This window comes from Benincasa hispida, chromosome 5, assembly GCF_027475165.1.
Source record: "Benincasa hispida cultivar pf3 chromosome 5, pf3_genome.v1.1, whole genome shotgun sequence".
NCBI classification, from domain to species: domain Eukaryota; kingdom Viridiplantae; phylum Streptophyta; class Magnoliopsida; order Cucurbitales; family Cucurbitaceae; genus Benincasa; species Benincasa hispida.
This window is the reverse complement of record NC_143482.1, coordinates 67,051,678-67,077,037: the sequence shown is the minus strand read 5'-3', so window position 1 is coordinate 67,077,037 and position 25,360 is coordinate 67,051,678. Positions and strand designations below refer to the sequence as shown.

Below are 25,360 nucleotides of genomic sequence, written 5' to 3'. Positions count from 1 at the left end.
TTAACTTTAAATCATGTGTCACAAAATAGATTTGAGTTTTCAATTTCTTTTTTTTCTTTGTTTCTAATCCATCATTTACCTAATTAAATCTATATACCTACTCTAGACACAATTGAAAATTTAACATCCTCTATTATTAGACATGGAATTAAATTTAACTTTTTTTTTAAACGATACATATCCGTTAATGTTTATTTAAATATCTTAAGAGAATAATAACCTATTAAACACAGATTTGAGATATTTTTAAAATTCATAGACTAGATATAAATTTAAAAGTTTAGTAACTGACGATGGAAAAGGATAAATTAAATAACATATCGAAAATGACTTCGCAAACAAAATATACTCGAACTTAACTTTGGAGATCAATTTGTTTGTCTAAAGGGAGCTTGAATGTTTTTATTGCCTAACGAGATGTGGGGTAGGGAAATTGAGCCTCTAATCTTGAAATCTGTTGTATGAATTTATGTTAGTTGAATTGAATTTTTTTTTTCTCCACTCTTTATCTTAAATTATAAATTATCATTTACTTGCATTTTTTCTTTTTTTTTGGGTTCATTCCAATCAACTAAAAACAAATTAGCTTTGATATTGATAAGGACAAATACCAATTGTATTGATAATTTCTCAAATTTCATTTTACAAAAAAGCAGTAGGTTGATTAGCATGTCATAAATGTGATTTTTTTAGTATATAATATATGGTTTGGAAGGATGAAATGTACCAATTTTTTTTTAATTCATTTTCATAAATATTATCCATATTGATCTCACGGTTGACATTCAACACACATATATAATATATATGAAGAATAATTTGGTTTTTTCTCAGAGATTCGATGATTTAAAATTGGGTTTTAATCAAATTGAATATATTAAAAAGTTTGTTTGAATTTTAATGGCTGCTGATACCCAAAATCCAATCTTTTACCAAAATTTCTTGGCTACATATGGCTGCAACAAGGATGGCTGTTCGGATATATACAAAATCATGGCGAGTATATATTAATTTAAGCTACAACCTTATTATATATTTTAACCTAATGTTCATAATGTTCATCATCAAATATGTTTGTATGCTATGGGTAGCTACCTTATTATCTTTATGTAACAAAAAAAAGAAAAAAAAAAACTATGTTTTTAATCCTTAGGTAATATTCAAACTCGATCTTAAGTATTCAAAACTAACATTTTTTTTTATCATTGAAATGTGAATTTAATTTCTATTTGGGTACTTGAGGTCTCAAAAAATAAAATGTTTTGTCCTCAATTTAGTTTAAGAAACACCCGTTTAAAAAGTAAATATAAACAAGATTGATTAGCATATGTTAACTTCATCATTTTGTTTGATTTTATGAATATTCACTCTCTAGTACTCAAAGGATTTATTTAGAAACCAATTTCAAAATCTCAAGGACCAATTAAGGATTAAGTTGAATTTAATTTTTGAGATCTTACATATCACTTTTGAAACTCCAAAGACTAAATTGAATCTTGTTACGTAATCGACAATTAAAGAATATAAAAACGTAAAAAAGTATCAACACACAGATATACATGGTTCAGTAATAGTGTATTAGTTACATTCACGAAGCAAAGGAAGAACGATATTATTAGAGAAAATATTTTCTGAATAACAAAAAAAAAAAAAAATCAGCGCCTCTAAGGTCATAATCGTAAATAACTACAAATAAATAAATATGCTAAATACGAATTATGAATAGGTTTCGGGGGCGATGTCCTCGAACTCCACCAGGACATGCTGTCCTTGGACCTCGATTTGCTGATCGGGCAGCGAGACTCCCGTATTTGATTGTTTGAAGCACCAACAAACAAATTCAAGACATTCCAACAAAACTAAAATTAAATCTCAAAGATTAAAAAGGTTATATTCAGAACTTATGAACCAGATAGAAATTTAGTTGAAATCTTAAGGACAAAAAATATATTTTATGTCGGACAAAATATATAGAGACAAATATAGATTGGGAAAAAAAAAAGTGATGAATGAAGAAGAAAAAGGGGTTGTCAACATTTATCACCTTTAGGTGAAGCCCTTTGGTATAGTATGGTGGGATGGGATATCTCTTGTTACTTTGAACCTATCAACCACTTAAAGGCCACAAGTTGGAGGTAATGTCTACTCATATGAAATAGAAATCAAATCTCATTTTTGACACAAGAGGAAGTTTTAGGTTTTAACTCTTTTTTCTTCCAAGCTCTCAAGGATATTTGGAAATATTAATTATATGAATCTTCTAGAACGAGAGAAATTACTAATTGGCTTAGATCAATACATAAATTACAAAGTCTTTAATAAAAGAAAAAATGTGGACGTTGATTTAGATTGATTATAAAGAAGAAAAGTCTTTGTGTGTAATTTTTTCAACATATATTCAAGTAATTTGTATGAAATTAATGTTTTTGAGTAAATAAACGATGTCAAACCTATATTATACTATAATTTCTATTCGCTATAATTATTATTGACTTAAAAGAGAGTAGATTTTTATATTAAGAGATTGATTAAGGAGTTTGAAAATTTTCAACGTATAATAAATATGAGATTAAATTTTTTTTGGCATTTTTTTGACTGAGCCATGGCTAATAGTGGGAAATTTCACCAAAACATCAAAAAAAGTTTAGGACTAGATGCATATAGAGTGAGTTTTTTTAAAAAAATTAATTTAAAAAAAAAAACACGAAAAAGGAATGAGTTCTGATAATGATCGAACAACTTTTGATTAAAACGTTTGAATATGTCTAAATACAGAGCTTTTATCTTTTGAGAAGTTATAAAAAGTTGCAATATTTGAAATGTCCCATAACAAGGCAAATCATATATTTAGATTGTCCACCAAAATATGTTTATATCTCTATCTCATCCTCCACTTTAAGAATACACCATTTTAAATCTTAATAACTATTATTCTTTTTTACTTCTTTAATTAATATGTATAATTATTCTATCTTAAATGGATTACATTTACAAAACTTTTAATTAAGATTATTATAATCATATGATAATTCATACGTATATTCGTTTTCTCGAAGTCTGAAGTTCAAATTTACATATTCCTACAATGGTTATGTAGTAGAAAATTGAAATATGTGGAGATTGGAGTTGTTATGTTGTTCTTTATAACTTGCCGAAATCCTATAATATATAAGTGAACACCCATGATCATATAAAACTACATTTTTTTCTTAGTTTTACGTACATCCGTAATGATGTGTCCTTTGTTATCGATAAGAGGTGAGTCTTGATCATATTTTGGGGTTGTTATAGTGCATAATAGGAACCGTTGCTCTATGATTGAAAGAGATTTTGATGAACTCTCCCTCTAAAAACTCTTCGAGTACGGGTTATTCTTTTACTATTTTGTGAGGGTGTGATTTGTTGAGTTGTAGAACTATTAGATGTTCGGAGAGGTCTGAAGGAGGTTATTATCAAGTTTATTGTGTAATTATTAGTTTATTATGTAATTCGTTTGAATTTCGAGTCCATTCTTATAGCTAGTCGATGACTCTTTTTGCAAGCTTGTTTTTTTTATGCCTTTCTAAGTTCTTTTATTTTTCTCAATGAATTTTTTTTTTTTTTTTTTTTGGCTAAAGAGCCTTCTACTAACCATAATCCTTCTAGAGATTAGGAGAAATATTGTTTACTCATACTTAGTAAGTATAAGAAATTCAAGGTTATGCGATGTTTATATAGTCTTAAATATCGATCGATTTCATAAGTTGAAATTCATATTATAATAAAGCATGGAATTGTCAATTCTATACCAAAAAAATTACTAGAGACTTGATTTCTTAATTTCATGTCATACATGTTTAGCTATTAACATGTGTCAACTATGAATTATATAATTTAACATTTAGAGACCTATTAGAATTATTTTGAAGTACAAAAATTAAATGGCCAACTTAGAAAGTCAATCTAAATGTAGTTTAGACAGTGTTGAAATTTAATCACCCACTCTAAATTGGTTTAACTGAAAAAAAATGTTACTTTCAAAGTTGAAGGACCTTAATCTAAGATTTTAATTCATATCAAGAGTAAAAAGCCTAAATTTTATACAATTTTAAAGCAAGGCCTTCAAATATATAACCTAGGATATTTGTAATACATAGTAGAATAAGAGAAAAAAAAATCTAAAAATGCAAATATGGATGAGTTGACTAATCAATTTTTTAATTTCTTTTTAATTTTCAATTTCGTCCTCCATGGTCTTATTTTGATGTGCACCTTTTATTTTTTCTTTTCTTTCTTTTCCTTCTTTTTTCCTTTCTTTTTCTTTCCTTTCTTTTTTAATTTCTTTCACATCCTTCTCTTTTTCTTTCTTTTTCTTTTTCTTTTTTAATTTTATTTTATTTTCTTTCTTCGGTTTTTATTTATTTATTTATTTTTAAAATTTTCTTTCTTTGGTTCTTGCTTATTCTTTTTTTTTATTTTATTTTTTATTTTCTTTCCTTTCTCCGATTTTTGCTTCTTCCTTTTTCTTTTTTTATTATCTTATTTTAGTTTCTTTCTTCGATTTTTTGCTTCTTCCATTTCTTTTTCTTTTTAAAATTTTTCTTTTATTTTTCTGGTTTTTACTCCATTTTTTCTATTTAATTTTATTTTCTTTCTTCAGTTTTTGCTTATTCTCTTTCTCTTATTTTTAAAATTTTTCTTTCCTTTATTTGAATTTTTTGCTTCCATTTTTTTTCACAAGAATTATGAAGCTGAGTTTTGTACCAAAGACTTGAAACTACTCAATTAGACTTAACACCAACAAGCTAATCATCAAGTTTGATTATTATAACAAATAATAAATATAAATAGCAAATGAAAGTCTATAAGTGATAGTCACTAATATTTTCTATCATTGATAGCTTAATCTTTGATTATATTTTTATAGTTAATAGCCACTTATAGAAATCTATCATTGATAGCCAACTTAGTGAATTTAATTAATAAAGTTGGATCTCAAACTAAAATGTAAGTGGAATGCCTAGAAGTTATCACTAATAGCTATCATTGATAGCCAACTTAGTGAATTTAATTAATAAAGTTGGATCTCAAACTAAAATGTAAGTGGAATGCCTAGAAGTTATTGCTAATAGCATGTTTATCAGTGATAGAAGCTATCATCGAAAAGAAGAGGGGCTTATAAATATTTGGGAAGGACAAGAAAGAGCAAAAACGTGTTCAGTGACTATGATTGATAGAAGCTACTACTGATAGCATGTTACTAGTGATAGAAGCTAATTCTAATAGCATGTTATCGATGATAAAAGCTATACGATAACACGTTATCGGTGATAGAAGCTATCCAATAGTACGTTATCGGTGATAGAAGCTATCCGATAGTACATTATCGGTAATAGAAGCTACTACTGATAGCACGTTATCGGTGATAGAGAACTATCACTGATAGCATGATATCAGTGAGATCATTGATAACATCTTATTAGTGATATTATCAGTGAAAGAAGCTATCACTGATAACCATAATATGAGTGATGTTAGTGATATCGGTGATAAAACTTAGGTGATATCTATATATCGAGTTTCTTTCAAAGGTGATAACCAGTTATAGAAGTCTATCATTGATAGCCATAAGTGTTAATATTTTAAGGTTGATTCTAATTGATGAAAGCCTATCAGTGATAGCAATTGATAGCTGCCATTAGTGATTAGCTACTGTGGTAATCAAAGTTGATCACTATTTATAAATCTATCATTGATAGCCATTGATAGTCTTAAGTATTAATATTTCAAGGTTGATTCCAATTGATGAAAGTAAATCAATGATAGCTACTGATAATTGATAGCAAATTAAAAGCTAATATTTCAAGATTGTATTATTTTTTCTCAAACTGAAAGTTATCGCTGATAGCAACTATCATCGATAGCAATTGATAGAAGCTATCAGTGATAGGAGCTGATAGCAGCTATCAATGGCTATCACTGATAGTTGCTATTAGTGATAACTTTTAATTTGAGAAAACTGGGAAGATGCGAGCAAAATGGTGGCTAGACATGGATTTTTTAGTCTTTTACCATTTTTTGATCTATATATGCAATTATTTTATCCTTGTAGTACATATTCTATTATTTTAGACTTGAATTATATTTATGCAATTAGCCCTATAACCTATTGAGGTAGACTTTTAGGTTTAGGATTTGTCCAACACACTTCAGTATCTAAATCAATGGAGGGTTATAAACTAAGCACCATTTGTCAAAAGTAAGCATAACTTCCTGATAATTACATGTACCTTTTTTTTTTTAAGTCGAAAGTTCAAATTCTCATGCCTCATTTATTTTTGCTTGACTATATCTACTTTGCAGACCCGCTCTAAATAGAGTGAGAATTCTCCTATTAAACGGAGAATGAGGGAGAAAGCAAGAAGAGTTTTCTCCCCGTTGATTAAACAAGTATGGGGACAAGGATTATACTCTGTCTCCAACCCCGCCGTGTCCTATTTAATATATTATTATTGCTATCTAAGAAAGTTATGTTATCTACAAAGTTATATTTGTACTTATCTCAAATAGATACAAAATACAAATACAACAATAGATGCTAAAAGTGTTGAATTTTTTTTTTTTTTCGAGGATCTTGAAACTTTCCCTGCAAAATTAATCGTCTTCTCTTTTACCCAAAATATACATTCTCTAATTCTAGCTAAGCTCTAAACAGATAGCTCTCGAACATCTTAGAATCTTAGCAGCACGGTTATTGTGCAAGTGTTTCAACTCTTACTCATCGTCTTTAGTTTGAAATGACGCTAAGGAAATCAAGTGTGATTGAGAAGTTGTGCAAACCAAAATTCTAACATCAACATATCCTAATCCTGACAAGATCCAATCTTTACAAGAATTTTAATAGCATAATATTCTCTTTGTTTACATCAGATTCAATTCAACTAATTATATTCTTTTAAAGAAGAAAAAGAAATGCATGAATCCATATAGCCTTATCCTTCTATCATATCGAAAGGGGAAAAAAATCCAAACCATCGAGAGAATTCACGAAAACGAAAACGAAAACGAAAACGTTGTTTAAAATTTAAAAAATGTCAAGAATCTCAATGATCGAACGGTTGCAAATAGGACACGTGCCTCTGTTGAGCCATAATTCTCTAGAACATACCCTACAGAAGGTGTGTCCACAGGGAATAAAAGCCGCGCCTTTACTCCTTTCCATGCACACGCAGCACATCCAATCACTGTTATTCTCAATCTCCTTTCTTTTTGTTTTCCAATCCCCACCGTCCATTTCTTCAAACAATCTCATCAGTGATTTCACATCACCGGCGCCGGTGGGGCCTCCTTCATCAGTCCTCAAATTTCTCTCCGCTGCCAGAGCCATCGCCAAGTTCATACCGGAAGCTGCAGAGCTCCGAGCCCCATCTTCTCTATGGCTGCGGCTACTTCCATGGCGGCTTAAGCTAAACCCTTCAATCATTGTCAAAGTTGACGACGTTGGACTCCATGAACCTCCACAGCACCCCATCCCCTTCAATCCTAGCCGTTGCTTCAAATTAGCCCATCTCCGCCCTCGATTTGGCCGCTCCATTTTCTCCTCAAATTTCGCCTATCAACCGGTCTGACTCAAAAAAAAAAAAAAAAAAAAAAAAAACCAGAAAGGAATTCTGGTGAGAAATGAAACAGAGAAGGTAGCAAATCAGAGATACCCAGAAAGAAGAATGCCTCAAATAATGCCGTTTGAGATCAAAGAACAAGGAAAATCAGTAAAGGAAAAGTGGGTTTGTAATGAAAGAGAGAGTTATCTTACTAACCAGTTTTGGGTTCTGTAAATCTTCAGGGATAGGACTTCATTAACTAAGCTGAAAGAAGTCCGCCATGGCTGAGTGGTGGTGAAGAAGGGAGAAACTGGGAAGTCGAATGAAGGGCCATGCCATGTCCGCCATTCATTCCATTTCCATATCTGAACTGAAGAAGAAGTTGGGTCTAAGGAAAGTTTGTGTAGTTGAATTGAATAAGCTGATTGATCAAAGACTTTGTGGTTGGCATTGGAGTGGAGGGGGGAGCGCCGCAGCAGGCAATGAAGAGAGAGTAAAGCAATAAACGTGCAGGCATCGATCTCGATCTATATGGAAAAGGGGACCCGCCATGTTTGATTTCTCTGTTGACAATTGACATTTCTCTCTCTAACTCTAACTCTTATCTCTACCACTAACAAAGACTTCAGGTGGGTTGGAAAGTACCTAATTCAAATTAGTGCCTCTATATGAGCGGGAAACCGTAGACCTATGCGCCATTCAAGCTACCCATTTCTGGTGAGAACACACCATTTACTCTTCTAAGCCTGTAATAGATAGAAATAGTGTATATGTATGGTTTTAATGCACATACTCATCATTCCAAACCAATCCTTGTGTCTTCGACCAAAATGTTAGAGATTTGAATCCTTTACCTTATTTTTGTTGAACTAAAAAAGGAAAGCCCACCATCCCAAACCGCATAATCTCAAGTATCTAAATCCTGCGATAAATGATTGTTAATACAGAATAATTTTTGGGGTAGTTGACACATGAACAGATGATAGTGTTGGGTGGTGATCATCATCTCTCTCATTTAAAGCTTAAACCCTTTCAAACACAAATCTACTTCTGGGAGGAAAAAAAAAAGAATCTTGAAGTGACACCTTCTAGATATTACAAGGGGTCTTATTTGAACATCAAAATCATGTACTCATATAAAGAAGTGATGTTCTCAGACGAACATGATAGTTCATATGAACTTGGAATGGTCAAAATGAAATCCTTGAAAACTACGGTTGTGCTACTTTTTCTACTTTAAGGAGCTCTTCCTATCTCGGGATAGATTAATAAAGGCCAGGTAAACTTGGAAGGGTTAGACCACTTCATTTTTAATTGGGGCCAGTGTGCAAGCTAGTTACTATAACTATAATCATGGCAATTTTCTGCTCCTTTGCGGCGAGAGTTAATTCAAATAAAAGAAGAAAAAAGCCAATAAATCCGGCACGTTTCTTCTCCTTCCTACTTAATTTGAGGGGGTTGGTTTCCGGCCCACCTTTTGTCCAAAAAGTTGAAATCGGGCATAATGAAATAAAGATGAACAGTGACTCCAAAAAAGCTGTTTCTTTACACTCATTTCAAGTAATTTGATTTCTATGGAAATGTAAATGAATATTCAAAAAATCCCATATTGATCTTTTACCCACCTTCCCAAGAAAAGGTTGTTACTTTACACTCTTATTATGCCCCCATTATCAATCAGTCTACAAATATATCAATCTACGATTCTAAGAAATTCTTGAATACACAGAAATTTCAATGAAAACCTTCCTTCTTCAAAAATTGAATAAATACTCCACATGTTAGTATAACAGCTGCGCCTGGAAGCTCAGTTCCTGCAATTAAACCAGTTTTTCAACAGTAATTAGACTCGTCACAAGTGAAACTGATGACACTGAGGTTATACTGATACAATTGGCACCAATGAAGGAACATTGGTCACTAAGCTCCGTGATCCATATATATCCCAAATTAATCGTGGATAATATTTACTAATGTAGAACTAATTTTGGTTTTGAAAAGAGGGAAGACGATCTAATTAGAGAGTGATCACGTGCCATATGAGAAATCAAGGAAGGAGGCTCTAACCTTATATTGAAATTATCGAGTCAGTCCCTAAATCTACCCGTACCTGTATGCCAACAAGAAACTCCGAATTAACAAAAAAACAGCGTGCTCAGATAGTAAAGTTTTGAGTAATATCCTTATACGGTGTAGTAAATAATGCTCCGCATTATTGGAAGCCCCATTTTCACGCAAGAGAACAAGTGAAAACCAAAGTGACTTCTACAAATACTCGAGACTCTGTTCCATATGCATAGAATTCTTTTAGTAAGAAACCGAGCTTTCCCATATACATATAATTCAAATTCCACCATTATGCACAAGAAACGATCAAGGAAGAGGAATTGTTCAAACTGAATGTATGATCATAGGTAGGCGAAACTCCACCATAACCAATGTGTTCATATATATATATATATATATATATATATATCAGCTATATATGACAGTGGACAATCTCCAAACCCAAAAAAGAAAACAAAATAGTTGTAAGAAACTACACTAAAAACGCGAAGCACAACAGTAATTTCTTCATGGAATGAGCAACTTACATTTCTGTATTTGAAACCCCAAGTGTAACATCCTGCCCTCTTCTGAATATGCCATTGTCAAAGAAAACCTGAAAGAAAATGACCGCCATTTTGAAAATAAAATTATTGATCAAAGGCACAACATATTTCAAATGTACAAACAAATCAGTTTCACAACAATTGAGAGGAAAAAGGAATTTCGTCTAATTCCAATTAATGAGAATGAATCTCTCTTAAATACATACTGAAGTCACACGTACACACATGCAATGTTACAATAAATGGAAACAATAAATAATAAAATGGAATAACAGTAAACACATATACTGTAATACTCAGATATACCAAAGAAGGAGTACACTAGTTGTTTCCCTTGAACTTGATCTAGAGCCAAGTTGTAATCCAGACAGAAATGTTTGTGGTTAGGTTGAAACCTTGGGGACATTTAAGGAAGTTATTAAATTATCTTACAAGTTTCACAATGATCGATATTTAGGAGCATGTTGTTACCTTAGTAAGTTAGTCCAAACATTCCCAGTTATGGAAGAAAGAAAGAAATGAGGAAAGGAAAGAAAGGGAAAAAACTTGAAGACAATTCCATGCAAGTTTGCCGTGGTTAACAGACTCAATTCAGTTCGTGGAAAAAGTTTAAATTGAGAGCTCTTCTCGATTCTTATTTCGTCGTTTTTTTTCCTTCTTCCAATCAATGCAATGCTTATTGCTTCTTCAATATCTCTTCCCTTGGCAAGGTGGAACCAACACTTTTGAAGAAACGAATGATATGGAATGAGAAGTGAATTCTAATACCTCAGAAAAGTCGTTAATGGTCTGGGGCACAAGTGTTGTGATGGTAGGACAGTTTGGTCTATTGATACTAAGTCGAGGTTGTGTGTAAACTATTTCAACTGTCTTTCTCATGCTCCTTTATCAACTCTTTTTTTAGGACAACATTAAAAGTGGGGTGGGAAGATTTGAACCTCTAACCTCTTGTTTAGGACACGTCTTAAAACAATAGAGCTATGCTCATAGTTTCCTTTATAGCTTGCCTTTAGGATGGGTTATGACATTATGTGATAAGACTGACCTAAAATTCAAGTTTTTTCTTGCACTTTTTCTTTGAGAAATTCAAAAACTGGTGAATTCTTGCAATTTAGGAATACATTATATCATTCTTGGTTTTCCTTTGGTTTTCTATTTCCATTCTAATGCGAGATAGCAGTGGTTCAATTATTTATTCAATTCCTGGTGGTCACTAATCTAGAATTTTATATCCTACAAGTTTTCTTGGCATCCAAATATTGTAAGGTAAGACGGGCTGTCCCGTGACATTAGTCGAAGTGCGTGCACTTTGACCCGGTCACTCACAAATAAGAAATATACATCTATATATATATATATATATATATATAATAAGAAATCTAGTTTGATGGAGAGAAATGAAAGAATGTGCACATGCCTAACCTAAAAAAAAAAAAAAAAAAAAAATCAAAAGCTAACCATGAAATAGATTCCAATCCAAAAGAAGAAGACTGATAATTAGATTACAGAATGGAGGAGAAACTATCGCCCACAAGTAGGTACTAAAACACATAATATTGCAAACCTCACTTGCAAGTTTCTCCAGGCCTGGAAAATCTCCTTATCAAGGGAGGTCTCCAAGCTTCCATGGGTTTCACAACCACCTCCCAACTAACCATATGCAAACCTCCCCCCTCGACCTCCCTTTCATATAAGAAATTCTTCATAATTTTTTCATTGCTTTTGTTCACTGCTACTAGAATTCTAAACATGAAAAGGAAATATGAAGGGATCCCACTTAACACTATTGGATAAGACTAAACCTTCCTCTCGCAGAGAAGAAAGGCCTCCGGAAAAACAGCTGCTTTTAAACATTTTCCAACATAGGATTCCAAAAGGACTCACTCTTACGGATACCCCACAATGGGACCCAGGACAGGTTATGGGAAGGTTTAAATGACAATTTAAGTTACATGTTCATCAACTTTCTTGAATGTTGGCATTTACCTCAATTGAAATGCTTTTATAACTTCTTTGTAACTAACTAGTAGTCTCTGATTCTTGTTTGATAGTTTCATCTTGTAAATGAATATGATGAAGATGCTATGGGGGTGTCAACCTAGTTGAGATGTCCTGGTGCACCTGCTAATTTATAGAGCTCTAGATTATTATGATTATTATCTTGTATCTTTGTATCCTGAGCTTTATACTTTGAGCAATAATCTCTTTTCATTGAGTACCATTTATATATATATATATAAAAGAGTTAATTCCTACTTAAAATAATATTCTCTTTTTTTTTTCTTTCTTTCTTTCGAGTCCATTTTCCTACTTATAGTTGAGACAAATTTTCTTATTGAGGGTGTCAAAAAAATGAAGCTCAAGAAAGAGGATACTGGGGCAAGGATAAGAGTTTGACTCAAATCATTATTTTGCTAACTGTGCGGTGAGTGCTCACCTTATACCAGGGTCTATTTATATCCCACTTCTAGCATGAGATGGCGATAGCTACGTCCACGTATAATTCTCTGCCAGAGATACTGAAGACGACGTCTGGAACTAAGTTGAAGTTGCTGTTGGACAAGCCTGAAGAATAATAGAAAATTTCCATTTGAATTCATATCATTGTTTCTCCCTTGTATGATAGACAAGAAGGTTCCCTTACCATCGCACTAGACATCTTTGAATCCCTCTAGATATAGGCCGCATGAAGGATGGATCCCGTTGTGCATAAAGCAAACCGACCTTCAGGAGGTGAGAAAGATTACATGGGAGAAAATAGGTGAGTTGATTCAACGCGGTTAGATCTAGATATCAACTGTAGAATAACATGAATAAATTAACTAAATCCTATCCTTTTCTTGGGAAAATAACAAAATTCTATCCTATGCAGTTTGGTTTTCACCATGGTAAAACCTACTCACGGAGCAACGTCAGTTTACTCGCTAATTTTTTAAGAACCATTGTTAGTGCAAACATCCCCATTGAATTAAGATGTTGGAAAACTCACACAAATAGAAGAAAAAATTTACTAGATCAAGGTTAATATTTCAAAGATAGCCGAAGTAGATGGAGTGAACTAACCTAAATTAGGTTTTCAATTTTAAAAAGTAAAAGTAACAAACATTTGCCAAACTAAAGAAAAAAAATACTGTACATTGCGAGAAGTAGGACTTGACTGCTTTGTTGAAAAAGTTGACAGTTAAGAACTTCTATGAAACCAAATAGTATGTGAACCATATCAATCGACTCGCGAATAAGAAAAAATCATTAATGGAAGAAGGCTAACCTCAGCCAATGCAACGGCAGAAGGATCATCAAAGATCTCAAGGCTACAGTCAGCAAGATAGTTAACCTAATAACAAGAGTGCAAAAATTTGAATGAGGAATAAAGACTAAAATAATAGTTTTAGTACAGAGGACCAAAAAAAAAAAAAAAAAAAAAATCCTAACAAGGCTCAAGTTACAATTATGAAAGGCATCCCACCTAGGCTCCCCCCCCCCCCCCAAAAAAAAAAAAGGAAAAAGAAAAAAAGAAAAAACAAACAAACAAACGTAACTAACTAAAATCCCACTAACTTCTTGAGTCAATCAAAGTTTTAATTAAATAAGCTCGTTGTTATCTTCTATCCTATTCTCCACCCCTTCTTTTCTTTTTTAGGTTAAAAGAAACCTTTGGTATCTAAGCTTTAGTTCGAAACAATGTAATCCCTTTACATTGAAATTTGTAAAAATTTAGTCCCTAAACTTTAATAAGTAACAATTGATTCCATATACTGAGGACGTTAAAAAAAAAAAAAAAAAATTGAGTCCATATACTTTATAATTTGTAACGATTTAATCCCTAGCGTGAAAATTTTTGTAAGATTTAATGAAAAAAATTATACATGTAGATCAATAAACTAATCCAAGATCAAATTTTTTTCTAAACTATAAATAATGAGTTATTACATAATAAAAATTGACACTTAATTTGATGAGATTCTTCATGTAAGGGACTAAATTGTTAAAAATTTGAAGTATAGGGATTAAATTGTTAAAAATTTGAAGTACAGAGATTAAATTGTTACTTATTAGAGTTCAGGAACTAAATTGTTACTTTCACGAGCATTCAAAGACCAAAAGTGTTTTTTTAACATTTTTTTCATTCAATTAAGAATTTATGTTTTAGAATAAATAAATCTGAAATCACATTTAAATCTTTTTTTTTAGTCAACTTTAACATCGAGATTGTTTTAATCTAAAAAATTTCCAATATAAACGTAAGAAACTATATATTACATTTTAACAATGGTTAGATAAAAGATGGTGGCAAGGAAGAATGAATAACGCAATTCTACACCTGCTAAGACGCAAAAAACCTCCCCTGATGCATACATGCAAAATGATTCAAGGGCTATGCAACACATGCAAAATGATTCAAGGGCTATGCAACACAATAGGAAGCATTTACAACTAACAATTTCTGCACCAAAACACAGATAGTTACCCCAAATTCCGCATCCACAAGAGAATGCACAAAATCCATCAGCTGAATCTTTGCCCAGTCCAAACTCAAGCGTGGATCATCACTCTGAGGAGGATGCCTCCAAGGTGCACCAAAGCGTAATTTATCTTTTGAAACCAGTCCATTCCGCACATCGACAACATGCGCTTGCAGGAGTGATAGTGCTCTGTCCATGGCAGGATTTACCACTGTCACCTTAAAATAAAGAAACTTAGGTAGAAGGTCGCTAAACTAAGTTTTGTAAAATTAAAAGAAATAGGTAATACAAAATAGCATGCACACATCATTATAGAAATACTGTCTGAAGAAGAATATGAAAATGAAACAGAGGCATGGACTACTTAAGCTGGTTAATAGGTCCATCCAATACACCAGAAAACACCTCCAAACTTTCGTGCAGGATACTTATAACAGGGACATTAGTGCCTTCTTTGTCTGACTTCATCAAACCCCAATACTTCCAATTCCCAGAAGATGAAAATATGCACAATAACATGCTATTGGAAGAAATTTAACTCAATCGAAATATCTTTTAGCCATACAAAGTATTAGACATCTATTCATTATCTAACAATATACAAATAATGGAGACGATAATGAGAAAGTATGATAAACAGTTAAAGAATAGGCACGCTGTCTTCATGTCCTTACTTGCAAGTATGCCAAGTATGCATCTACTATATCCTCGATTGTGCCAAAATTATGATCCGTTGCCCTATAGTCAATCATAAAGTTTAGTCAATCAAATTCAATATAGAATCAACTTTCCATTTTGTCTGAATCAAAAACACCATATAAGCAGAGAACTGAATCATTTTTAAACAGTTCCAGTGGTTCAGTAACTAGGATGTCTTCAAAGAAGGAATTTCCGAATATACAATGTAACATTTTAAAAAAAAATGAAAAACTAAACTTTCATAGAGCAAATGAAAGACCTTCTGCACATTTTCAGTTAACTTTCTGGTACAAGGATGCATAACACACGAATGAAAACCTTGTTCATTTAGTAGTCAACGAACTTAATTGGAGAACAAACTATGCAACAAGCACAGTAATAGTTACACCAAACATTTCATATTACAGTACCAGTCAGATAAAGCTAGCCACACCATCTATGAGCCCAAGAGCCGACACAGTTTCGAGGTATTGCAGTAATGAGAATAACAATAAAACATCTCATTCTTACGTTTTGTTAAAGTAATTGCCTTGCTTCAGAGCATAAAGCTCAAATAAGTGTCGAGGGTTTGGGCCAAGCACCTCAGCAATCAGCTTCCACTACAATTTAGAGAGAATGAATATAGTCTCGGAATGATTGTAATTCAGGGTAGAGCAGAAGTACATTACATGTATTTTAATGTGAATAACTTGCGAGAAACGAAAAGCAGATTTAAAAAATGCAGATAAGCTTTACAACATTGTTTTTCATACATTCAATCTTCTTCCGTTGGTTTGTTAAATTTAAACCTTTGCATTTCAATTACAGCTCCCTCAAGGAAAGAGTTCTTTACAATTCATAGCAGTTACTAACCTCTGCATTGCTGAAATAATCAGGAACCATATGCAGTTTAGCCTCTTGAGGAGTCCATCCAAAAGTCTGCAGCTCAAACGAACTTGAAAGGATGAGATTTAGAATGATTATTCTAGAACAAGAGATCTCTAAGCATTCCAATGCTTATTTAATCAACGAAGTTAATAAAACAAGACAAAGATGTAATAAGACAAGACAAAGATGTTCCTTCTTTTTCTGTACGTCCGCATCCATTCATTAGTTTCTTTGCTCCGTGCAAGTACTATTTTAGTCTCAAATGCTTAAGTTGTCAGATTGAGGTTGCTCCATTTCTTTATACAAATTCTTAACACTCCCATCTCCATCTGTGATCAAATTTTGTTTTGATTATCAAGCCTCAGAAACAAGACCTTGGTAATCTTGAACTGAACAAGCAGTCGTCGAATTTTAATATTAGGATCTCAATATCACATTAAATTACTACCTATCTCAACCATATTGAACTGTTTTGACACCAGCAACCTAAACCATTAGGCTGGGGTTAACTTATTCATTTGTTAAAAACATAAATAAACAAATAAATAGCATACTGGACAAGATGGCGAAGGCTGGAACTCTTGGATGAAGTGGGCATCTATAATTTGGGCCTAAATTGAGCAAGTCTCGTCAAAGTAGAGGGACCAAAATGGTATTTCATCCATAATTGAATAATGAACATAGTGGGAGTCTTGGAAAAGGGCAAAATGATATAGATATAGAAACAAAGATAAATTAGTTCAACCTTCTCTATACACACAGTACCTCACGTGAGACAAATATATCTGGAAATCCAAAATCCATGTAAGCGCGGTAAGAATAGTAGCTGTTCAAGAAGGAGAAGAAGGCAGTAATGAAAAGATTATATTCTATATATGGCATATGAATATGAAGAGTGATTCAAACATAGATAAACCAAAAAAATAGCCAAGTATTTTCATACCATCAACGAAACATTTTCTTATCAATATATATATATATATAGCTAAATATGAAAGCTGAATTCAATTAAAACAAATCAGCTGACCAGAAACAAATACCACAATGTAGATTACTAGGCTGGAGAATCAACCTCATATTAAAGATTTTAAATATACGTTATTTGATAAGCTTTCTCCTAGATACAAATAATTATTTATCATATGATAGGGTATCCAATATTTACATGCTCTAAAGTCCTGACAATTGAAGCAGTGTATATAAGAGAATGCAAGGGTATGCCAGTAACCTTACCTATCAGACGTTACAAGTATAACAGGAAGGCACCTTTCATTTGCCCCAAGAGCAATTATTCTCCAGACTAGGCTGTCATGATACATCGATCCACATACTGATGTATCATCATCTGATAAACTTGCATTTCGTAACACGTCTATATTGTTAATAATTAATTTTGGCTGCCAAGAACATACCAAAAGAAAAGGGTTACAGTCCAATTCCCATACATATCTCATCGTGCTTAACAAAATCACCATTATGAAATTGTACAAGTAATCCCCGTTTCTAAGTCTTGAAGACAAAGTTCCGTCGGGGTTCATTTCCTCTTGAAGATTCGGGTTTTAAAAAGAAATGCCTCTTTATTTAATCAACAAAACGTCTTGGGATTATAGCCTATAATTCACCCCCCTCCCTAAAATGGGGGAGGGGGGGAAGGATCCTTTCTCTTCATCAAGTCAATAATATCGATTAAACTACATCACACTCGAACTGTTTTAAATATGTTTACCTGAAAATGATCGATTTCAGCAGCTTGTGACAGCAATTCTATCAACAAACAAGGCCAATCAGTACAGGAATGTGCCAATGACGGCGAGAAACCACGCGTCCGACTCAAATCAGCAATGGCATTAGCTCGCCACCCTTGCTGAATTTTGATCAACTCCTTAGCCAGTCTCAGCGCCACAATAGCGTCTCTAAAATAAGAAGCTTCTTCGATTGATAAACTCCTCCCTTCCTCACCCAATCCTAAGACCCCATCAACCTCAGCGGCATTACATCGAGCAGATAGTGCAAAAACGGCTTGATCCCACAGAGCCGCGCTTGACGATCTGCGCGAGGCCACACTTTTCGAAGCATTATCCCCCTGAAGTACGCGACGAAGGGCCGTATTCAGGCCGTGCCACTTGTTCATGGTGGTGAATATTTGATGGGATGTTATACTGCCTAGTTTGACGCCCTTTTCAGCCATGGATTCGAGACAAGTTTCCAGTTTAATTCTGCAATTAGACAGAGATGGTGGCGGACAATTCGACCACGATGCCCAGGGAAAGGACTGGCCGTAAATTGGGTGATGATCTTCGATAGTTTCAGCAAAGTCTACATATCCAGATAAGTGAGGGCCTTTGTTCCAATCGGCGAGGAGGCCTGAGAAACATCAGTAATCATGAGATAAAGAATTCGATAGGAAATTAGCTGAAAAAGAAAAGACATTAGAAGAGTTTACGTTCGAGAATGAGAGTGGTTTTGCCGACGCCTCTGGGGCCATGAAGGATCAAAGGCTGAGGGACACGGTGGTGCTGTGAATGATTGTTGAGGACGGTTTCGAGCAATGGCTTTGGTATTATCCTCCATGGTTTTTGCACCATTTTTGGTGGGTGAAGCCTTCTTCAGATCGTTGGCTTCTTGATAATCTATTTTCTGTGTGCTGAGTAAAAACTGATGGAGGTACAACAAGGGTTTAGAGGATAAAGGATAAACGTTTTTTCCCTTTTGAACCCAAAACCCTCCATTCAAATATGATTTTTTGGATTATATTACTTTACAAACTTATACTATTACGAGTCTCTAAATAGTCCCTCGATTTAGATATTTGATTTTTTTTAAGAGACAACTTAGATATTAGATGGTAAAATATAAACAAATTGAAGAATTTTTTCAATAGATGTCGAATAATATAAGCTCATTTGTAATCCATGGTCTAACCATCCATTGTTCGCTTCAACAATCACTCACGCTCGTGCTTTAGGAAAAACTTCGAGAGACATGAGCACGAGAATATGAGGGAGGAGCACAAACAAGATAGATGAAGAAAGTAACCAACATGATCTAAGGATATCCAACTGAAATGTTTACTATCAACACTCTTGTAACGTGCAATCTTTGTATATCATTTTTTCTATGATGATATTCTTGAAGAAATGATTGTAGCATTTTATTCACCATAATGAGTATAGCCCAATTGATATAAAAATTTGTAATATTGACTTTAATATTAGGGGCTCGATTTCCCTATCCCAATTATTTGTTTAAAAAAAAAACTGTTGTTTATTGACTACTTAACATAAATTTTGTAGGAATTAAACACTCACTTTCTTACAGATATATTTGTTTTCAATTATATTTGTAAAAAGGTGTCTCTATAGATGGGGTAAGGTAAGGCAGAGGGTGGTCCAGTCCAACGTCACACTAGGAATCAATATATGTGTGTTCCAATGCCAACCAACTCACTGAAAAAATAAACCCCCCAAGAACATTAATCTGAATATCATACTAAAAAAATCTGAATTATATAATCAAATCTCAAATAAATATGAAAAATCCAACTTGAAGACGGTAAAGTAAATATTGTCAATTAAGTTCCCAACTTCTAATAACGATAAGAATAAAATGCAATTTTCAATTTTCATTTTTGTAATTACTGTCAAATCTGCAAAATGAGCTTACTCGTTCGTAATTGGCAAAACATTCCTCTTCATAAGCTGAAAGTTTAGTCCCATATTCTCACAATTGTATGTACTAACAAAAAAAATACTCTAAGATGTTACACCTAAATTCAGTAATCAAGGAAGTTATAATGTCTTTTAAGACAACAACATAGTCTTAAACAAAATCAACACATCAAAATTCCTTTCAACAAGTCGAGTGAGCCATAAAGGAAAAACATTCTAATAAGGCCATAACATACTCTCTGATGCACTGACTGTCCTGCAAAACGGAACATGGGCAACACTATTTTGCAATCAAACACAAGAAAATCCTCTTCAACAAGTTGAAGAAGCCACAAAAAAATATAAATTTTTAGGTACATTTAATTTTATATAATCAAATCAACGTTTGGTTTCAAACTTTTGATTTTAAATTGATGTAGGGTCTTAAAAGTAATTTGGGACAAAATTTGTGGAGTGATTTGTTCAGGCAATCAGCCCAAAACGCATTTTGACTAATTATTGAAAAGTCTTATTCTAAATAATTTTATATTTTTCTAAAATTAATTTCAGCATTTGTTAAAAATGAAGAAAAAAATAATTTTGACGATGGCAAAGTGAGAAGTCAAAGCAGAGGAAAATGTGAAATGGATAATCCGGCCCATTAGGCCCAAATAAGAAAGGCCCAATTGGAGCCCCACGATCTTCTCCGCGTGACCCGCAGCTTCTCTCTTTTCAACCGCCACGGTTTTTCTTTCTCCACTTCGAAGCTTTCTTCTCCTTCTCTCTCTCTCATCGTCGTTGATTGTGTTCTTGATTCCGCCAACAATCACTTTTCTGTATCGTTTTTGTGTCAGAAGCACTTCCATTTTCCCTCCCTTTCATCTTTTTTTTTTCCTTTTTTTTCCTTTCCCACCAAGCAATCCTTCTCTCTGTCATGTTCTCTGTTTCTCACACCTGTTTCAGAGCTTTCTAAGGGTTCTATTCCGATCAGAATCTTACCCGTAAATGCCTCCGACCACCGCTGGACCACCCATTCCGCCGCCTTCGTCCACCTCTTCCTCCCAAGCCCTTCTCGACCTCATCATTCAGATTGTTTCGTTTCTACTACTTTCCTCCCTCAATGTCCGGTCCTTCGTTGGGCGGTGGCAGGTTCTCCATTCGAAGCTCTCCATTCTTCACTCTGCTCTTATCGAAATCTTGGATTCCCCTCACTGGTCGGAAAACCCCCTTGTTCATACCATTCTTCCGTCACTACTTTCAACCCTTCAGCGGCTTAAGTCTTTGTCAGACCAATGCTCCGACCCTGCCTTCTCTGGCGGGAAGCTTCATATGCAGAGTGATTTAGATATGGCGTCTGCTTCTCTCTCTAGTCAACTCAACGACCTCGATTTGTTGCTTAGATCTGGGGTTCTTTATCAATCCAACGCGTTAGTGCTCTCTCAGCCAGTTCCGGGTTCGAATAAGGATGATACTGAGTTTTTCATTAGGGATCTCTTCACGCGGTTGCAAATCGGAGGGATGGAGTTCAAGAAGAAGGCTCTGGAGTCTCTGGTTCAGCTTCTGAACCAGGATGAGAAGTCTGCTGGGTTGGTTGCTAAAGAGGGAAACATTGGGTATTTGGTACATTTGCTTGATTTCAACGCTCAGCCGTCTGTGCGAGAGCTTGCTGCTTCTGCGGTATCAGTTCTCTCTACGGCCGGCGATGAATCGAGGAAAAGAGTGTTCGAAGAAGGAGGATTAGGCCCATTGTTGAGGATTCTTGAAACAGGATGGATGCATCTGAAGGAAAAAGCCGCCGCCGCAGTCGAAGCCATCACCATCGACTCCGAAAACGCTTGGGCTGTTTCCGCTTATGGAGGCGTATCGGTCTTAATCGATGCCTGCCGATCAGGTACCCCTTCGCTGCAAGCTTCGGCGGTCGGTGCGATTAGAAACGTCACGGCGGTGGAAGATATCAAATCCTCTCTCGTCGAGGAAGGGGCGATTCCAGTCTTGTTACAATTGTTAGTTTCGAGCACAACGGCCGCGCAGGAGAAGGCAGCAATGTCAATAGCAGTATTAGCCTCCTCCGGTGAGTATTACCGATCACTGATAATCCAAGAACGAGGTTTACAAAGATTATTACACCTCATCCACGATTCACCGAGTTCAGATACGATCGAAAACGCGTTGCGAGCCCTAAGTTCCCTCGCGGTTTCCGATTCTGTCGCTCGGATTCTATCATCTTCTACATTATTTGTAATGAAACTCGGCGAATTAGTGAAGCACGGAAACTTAGTACTGCAGCAAATTGCCGCCTCTCTGGTTTCCAATTTATCAATTAGCGATGGGAACAAGAGAGCCATTGGGAGTTGTATGAGTTCCCTGGTGAAGCTAATGGAAATGCCGAAGCCGGCCGGAGTTCAGGAGGTGGCAGTGCGTGCCCTAGCATCTCTATTGACCGTCCGATCAAATCGGAAAGAATTGATGAAGGACGAGAAGAGCGTAATGAGATTGATGCAAATGCTTGATCCAAAAAACGAGGTCGTCGGCAAGTCTTTCCCATTAGCCATCGTCACAGCTGTTCTCGCCGGCGGAAGCAACGGTTGCCGGAAGAGACTGATTGATGCCGGAGCTTACCAGCACCTGCAGAATCTCGCCGATATGAACGTCGACGGAGCTAAAAAGGCCCTACAGCGGCTGAACGGCAATCGGCTGAGAAGCATCTTCAACAGGACATGGAAGGAATAAACGGAAAAGAAACTAACCCCCGCCGTCAAAGGTAAGATTCATCCAAGGGTAAATACGGAAACTCGCTATAGTATCAGGTGTTGACCCTACACTTTAAACCTTTCTCTGAGATTGACCAGAGAGTACCATTCGGTAGAAAGTCAATGATACCCCTCCTCATGTGACCGGCCAGTGCCAGTCACCTGTTAGGGAAACAAACACGACGTCGTATCAGTATCTCCCATCACACCTGTGGGGACCACTGGACCTCTACACTGACACATAATTTAGTCGTAGGAATTATGACAGTACTTAAATCGACCGTCCTATTTTTATTTTTATTTTTTGGGGATAAATAATAAAGTAATTAATTATCGTATTTATTTAATTTATAAACTGTATTTTTCAGGGGATCAGTTCGTTTGGATTTTTCTAACTGCTGAAGACAGAGAGAAAAAGGTTACAACAACAACATATGACCAACCCAATCGTATACTCAACAACCATTTTCACCTAGTAGTATATTATCTTTTTTTAATATATATAATATATTTAAACCTTTTTTCTTTGGTAAGGTTTAGGGGGAAAAAAGTAAGGAAAAAAATGGAAGAAAGAAGCATGGATGCGGGTTTTAGGGAGTATCCTGGTATGCTTTTTCCTTATAATATTAATTTAATTTCACTGATGAGGATGTAAGTGTGGTGTCTTATGCCCATGATTGTCATTTTGTTTGATTGTGTACATTTCAAGTGAGTTTCTTCTTTTTTATTATTTATTCAAAAAGAGAAGGAAGAAAATTATGTAATGAAGAAGTTTATTGAAAGAGTGGAGGTGGTTTTTTTGTGTATACCTTTTTTGACCAACAAATGTGTCGGATTATGGTGATGATGATGATGCTCTGTGAATCCCTATCCTTTTGTTTGGTTGTGTTTGCCTCAATGGCTTCTTTTCTGTCTGATTCTGTATGTTTCTGTTTCATCATCAAATTATCCTATGGTTATCCTCTGGTTGGCTGGCTATGCAGAGCGTAATCAGTTAAAATTTTATGTCAAATATTTAAGGTAAGGAGCGTGTATTTTTTTTTTTTTAATATTCGTGAATGTCTTGAGTCAGTCGATGTATATTTGGACTAATCTGATAGGACAACTCACCGAATATTAAATTCTAGATAGGTAGTTACCATAGATTGAACCTATGATCTTTTAGCCTTTTATCAAGTGATGTTCCTTTATATACTACTAGGCCAACTCATAATGATTAAATGGAAGGAGTATGTACTGTCGGATTATAAATTTTTTCCGATTTGTAGTGGGTAATAATAATGGAGGGAGGGATGAAGCATTGAGAAGTGAGGAAGGAAGGGCATTTTCCATCAGGTATGGATGAGTGGGGCCTTGTGGTTTCTTCTCTTGCTTGTTTATTGATACAATGATAATTTCAGAAAACAATATCTACCCCACTAGTTAGTTATAGCTAGGGATCTTTTTTTTTTTTTTTTTCGTTTCTATTTAACACTTACAAGGAAATCTTGTAGTGTGATATGGAAGCTTGGGGTTCACTGAGGAGATGGCAATCCCATGTGAGAGTGGTTGGCAATTATTGGGGTAGATGTAGATGTAAGTTTTTAGGGTTGGGAAGAAGCTGAGGCTTGAGAATTGAGAAATGCAAATCCATGTGAATCTGATTCCGAAGGGAGAAATTATGATTAAGAGTTGGAAAAAGAAGAAAACAAAGGAGAGGTAAGCACGGCGGAGATGTAGGGGAAAAAAACAGGAAAGGGTGAGGGTCCCAAAGGAAAGTGTTCAACTTTGCACAGGCCGAATACTGTCCTGTCACAAAGTATTTTGAGAGATAAATAAATTACCAAAAAAGAAAAAAAAAAAATACCCTTAAACTTGGTAGAATTACTCCTATTCTTTCAAAAGTTATCCTGATACCTCTAACCTAGGCGAAATCGTGTATTTGAGGTTTAAGTTAATGTTTATGAAAGGCCAAAGGTAAAATGTTACTTTTAGGGTTTAAATATTATTTCGGTCCGTATATTTTTGGCTTTGGTTCATTTTGGTCTTTATATTTTTAGTTTTTAGTTTATTTTGATCCGTGTATTTTTAAATGTTCATTTTAGTCCTTTTACCTTCAACCTTGGTTTATTTGGTCATTAAACTTTCAAAAAGTGACCAATTTGCTCTCTTAAAATTGAACTAAAAATAAAAATAAAGGAATCAAAATGACTACTTTTTGGAAGTATAAGAACTAAAATGAATATTTTAAAAGTGTAACGACGAAAATAAGCTAAAGTTGAAAATGTATAAACAACGATGAAATTAGTATATGAGATAATCATATATCTTAGGTTTTTTTTTTTATTTATTTTTTTGGTAATTTAGTCCAAATAAAATATATGATGTGGGGTGTGGGCCATTATTTTTACCTTCTATTCACATGCCTCTGCTTGCCAGTTGCCATTTATATTTTTCTGTTTCCTTTTTTGATAATTTCATTGTGTGATATTGTGGGTGTGTGTCTGTTTTAATTTGATATTTGGAATGGGAAAAAGGAAGTGACTTTTGATATTGTGGGATTTCTTGTGATGTCTATGAATGCAAAGCTATATATATATCCATTAGCTAGCTGTAAAGCTTCATTCTTTTCCCTTTTTCAGTCTCTCTTTCCCAAGAGGTAGCAGTGAGTGCAGTCATCTTTCAATGCATGTCTCTACTCCCACTTTCCTATTGCCTTCTTCACTATTTTGGTTTTGAGCTACTTTGCAGCTTTTAAACTTT

General features: G+C 34.4%; 3 protein-coding genes across 4 annotated transcripts; 1 reads left to right on the top strand and 2 right to left on the bottom strand.

Moving 5' to 3' along the window:
- Positions 1 to 6,864: 6,864 nt before the first annotated feature.
- Positions 6,865 to 7,573, bottom strand: LOC120077437 (uncharacterized). Its single transcript, XM_039031317.2, has one exon. It carries the CDS (start codon positions 7,571 to 7,573, stop codon positions 7,064 to 7,066), a length of 510 nt encoding a protein of 169 aa, XP_038887245.2. The 3' UTR covers positions 6,865 to 7,063.
- LOC120077765 (uncharacterized) lies at positions 6,865 to 18,962 on the bottom strand. 2 transcript variants are annotated; one of them, XM_039031773.2, is made up of 17 exons: positions 18,665 to 18,961; positions 17,948 to 18,585; positions 17,455 to 17,618; positions 16,987 to 17,047; positions 16,207 to 16,272; positions 15,865 to 15,953; positions 15,330 to 15,393; positions 14,661 to 14,873; positions 13,461 to 13,526; positions 12,837 to 12,916; positions 12,630 to 12,757; positions 10,175 to 10,242; positions 9,648 to 9,690; positions 8,435 to 9,394; positions 8,226 to 8,326; positions 7,797 to 8,107; positions 6,865 to 7,603 (listed from the first exon to the last, which is right to left on the bottom strand). In XM_039031773.2, the coding sequence occupies exons 1-11, from the start codon at positions 18,804 to 18,806 to the stop codon at positions 12,643 to 12,645; spliced, it is 1,698 nt and encodes a 565-aa protein (XP_038887701.1). In that variant the 5' UTR covers positions 18,807 to 18,961; the 3' UTR covers positions 6,865 to 7,603; positions 7,797 to 8,107; positions 8,226 to 8,326; positions 8,435 to 9,394; positions 9,648 to 9,690; positions 10,175 to 10,242; positions 12,630 to 12,642. The 2 variants fall into 2 exon arrangements, with proteins under 2 accessions (XP_038887701.1, XP_090170019.1); XM_090313893.1 differs by lacking the exons at positions 6,865 to 7,603; positions 7,797 to 8,107; positions 8,226 to 8,326; positions 9,648 to 9,690 and having other exon boundaries at positions 9,104 to 9,394; positions 18,665 to 18,962.
- Positions 18,963 to 19,905: 943 nt separating this feature from the next.
- On the top strand, positions 19,906 to 23,444 carry LOC120078290 (ARM repeat superfamily protein). Its single transcript, XM_039032523.2, has 2 exons — positions 19,906 to 22,629; positions 22,987 to 23,444. The coding sequence occupies exon 1, from the start codon at positions 20,874 to 20,876 to the stop codon at positions 22,596 to 22,598; it is 1,725 nt and encodes a 574-aa protein (XP_038888451.1). The 5' UTR covers positions 19,906 to 20,873; the 3' UTR covers positions 22,599 to 22,629; positions 22,987 to 23,444.
- The last annotated feature ends 1,916 nt before the right edge of the window (positions 23,445 to 25,360 follow it).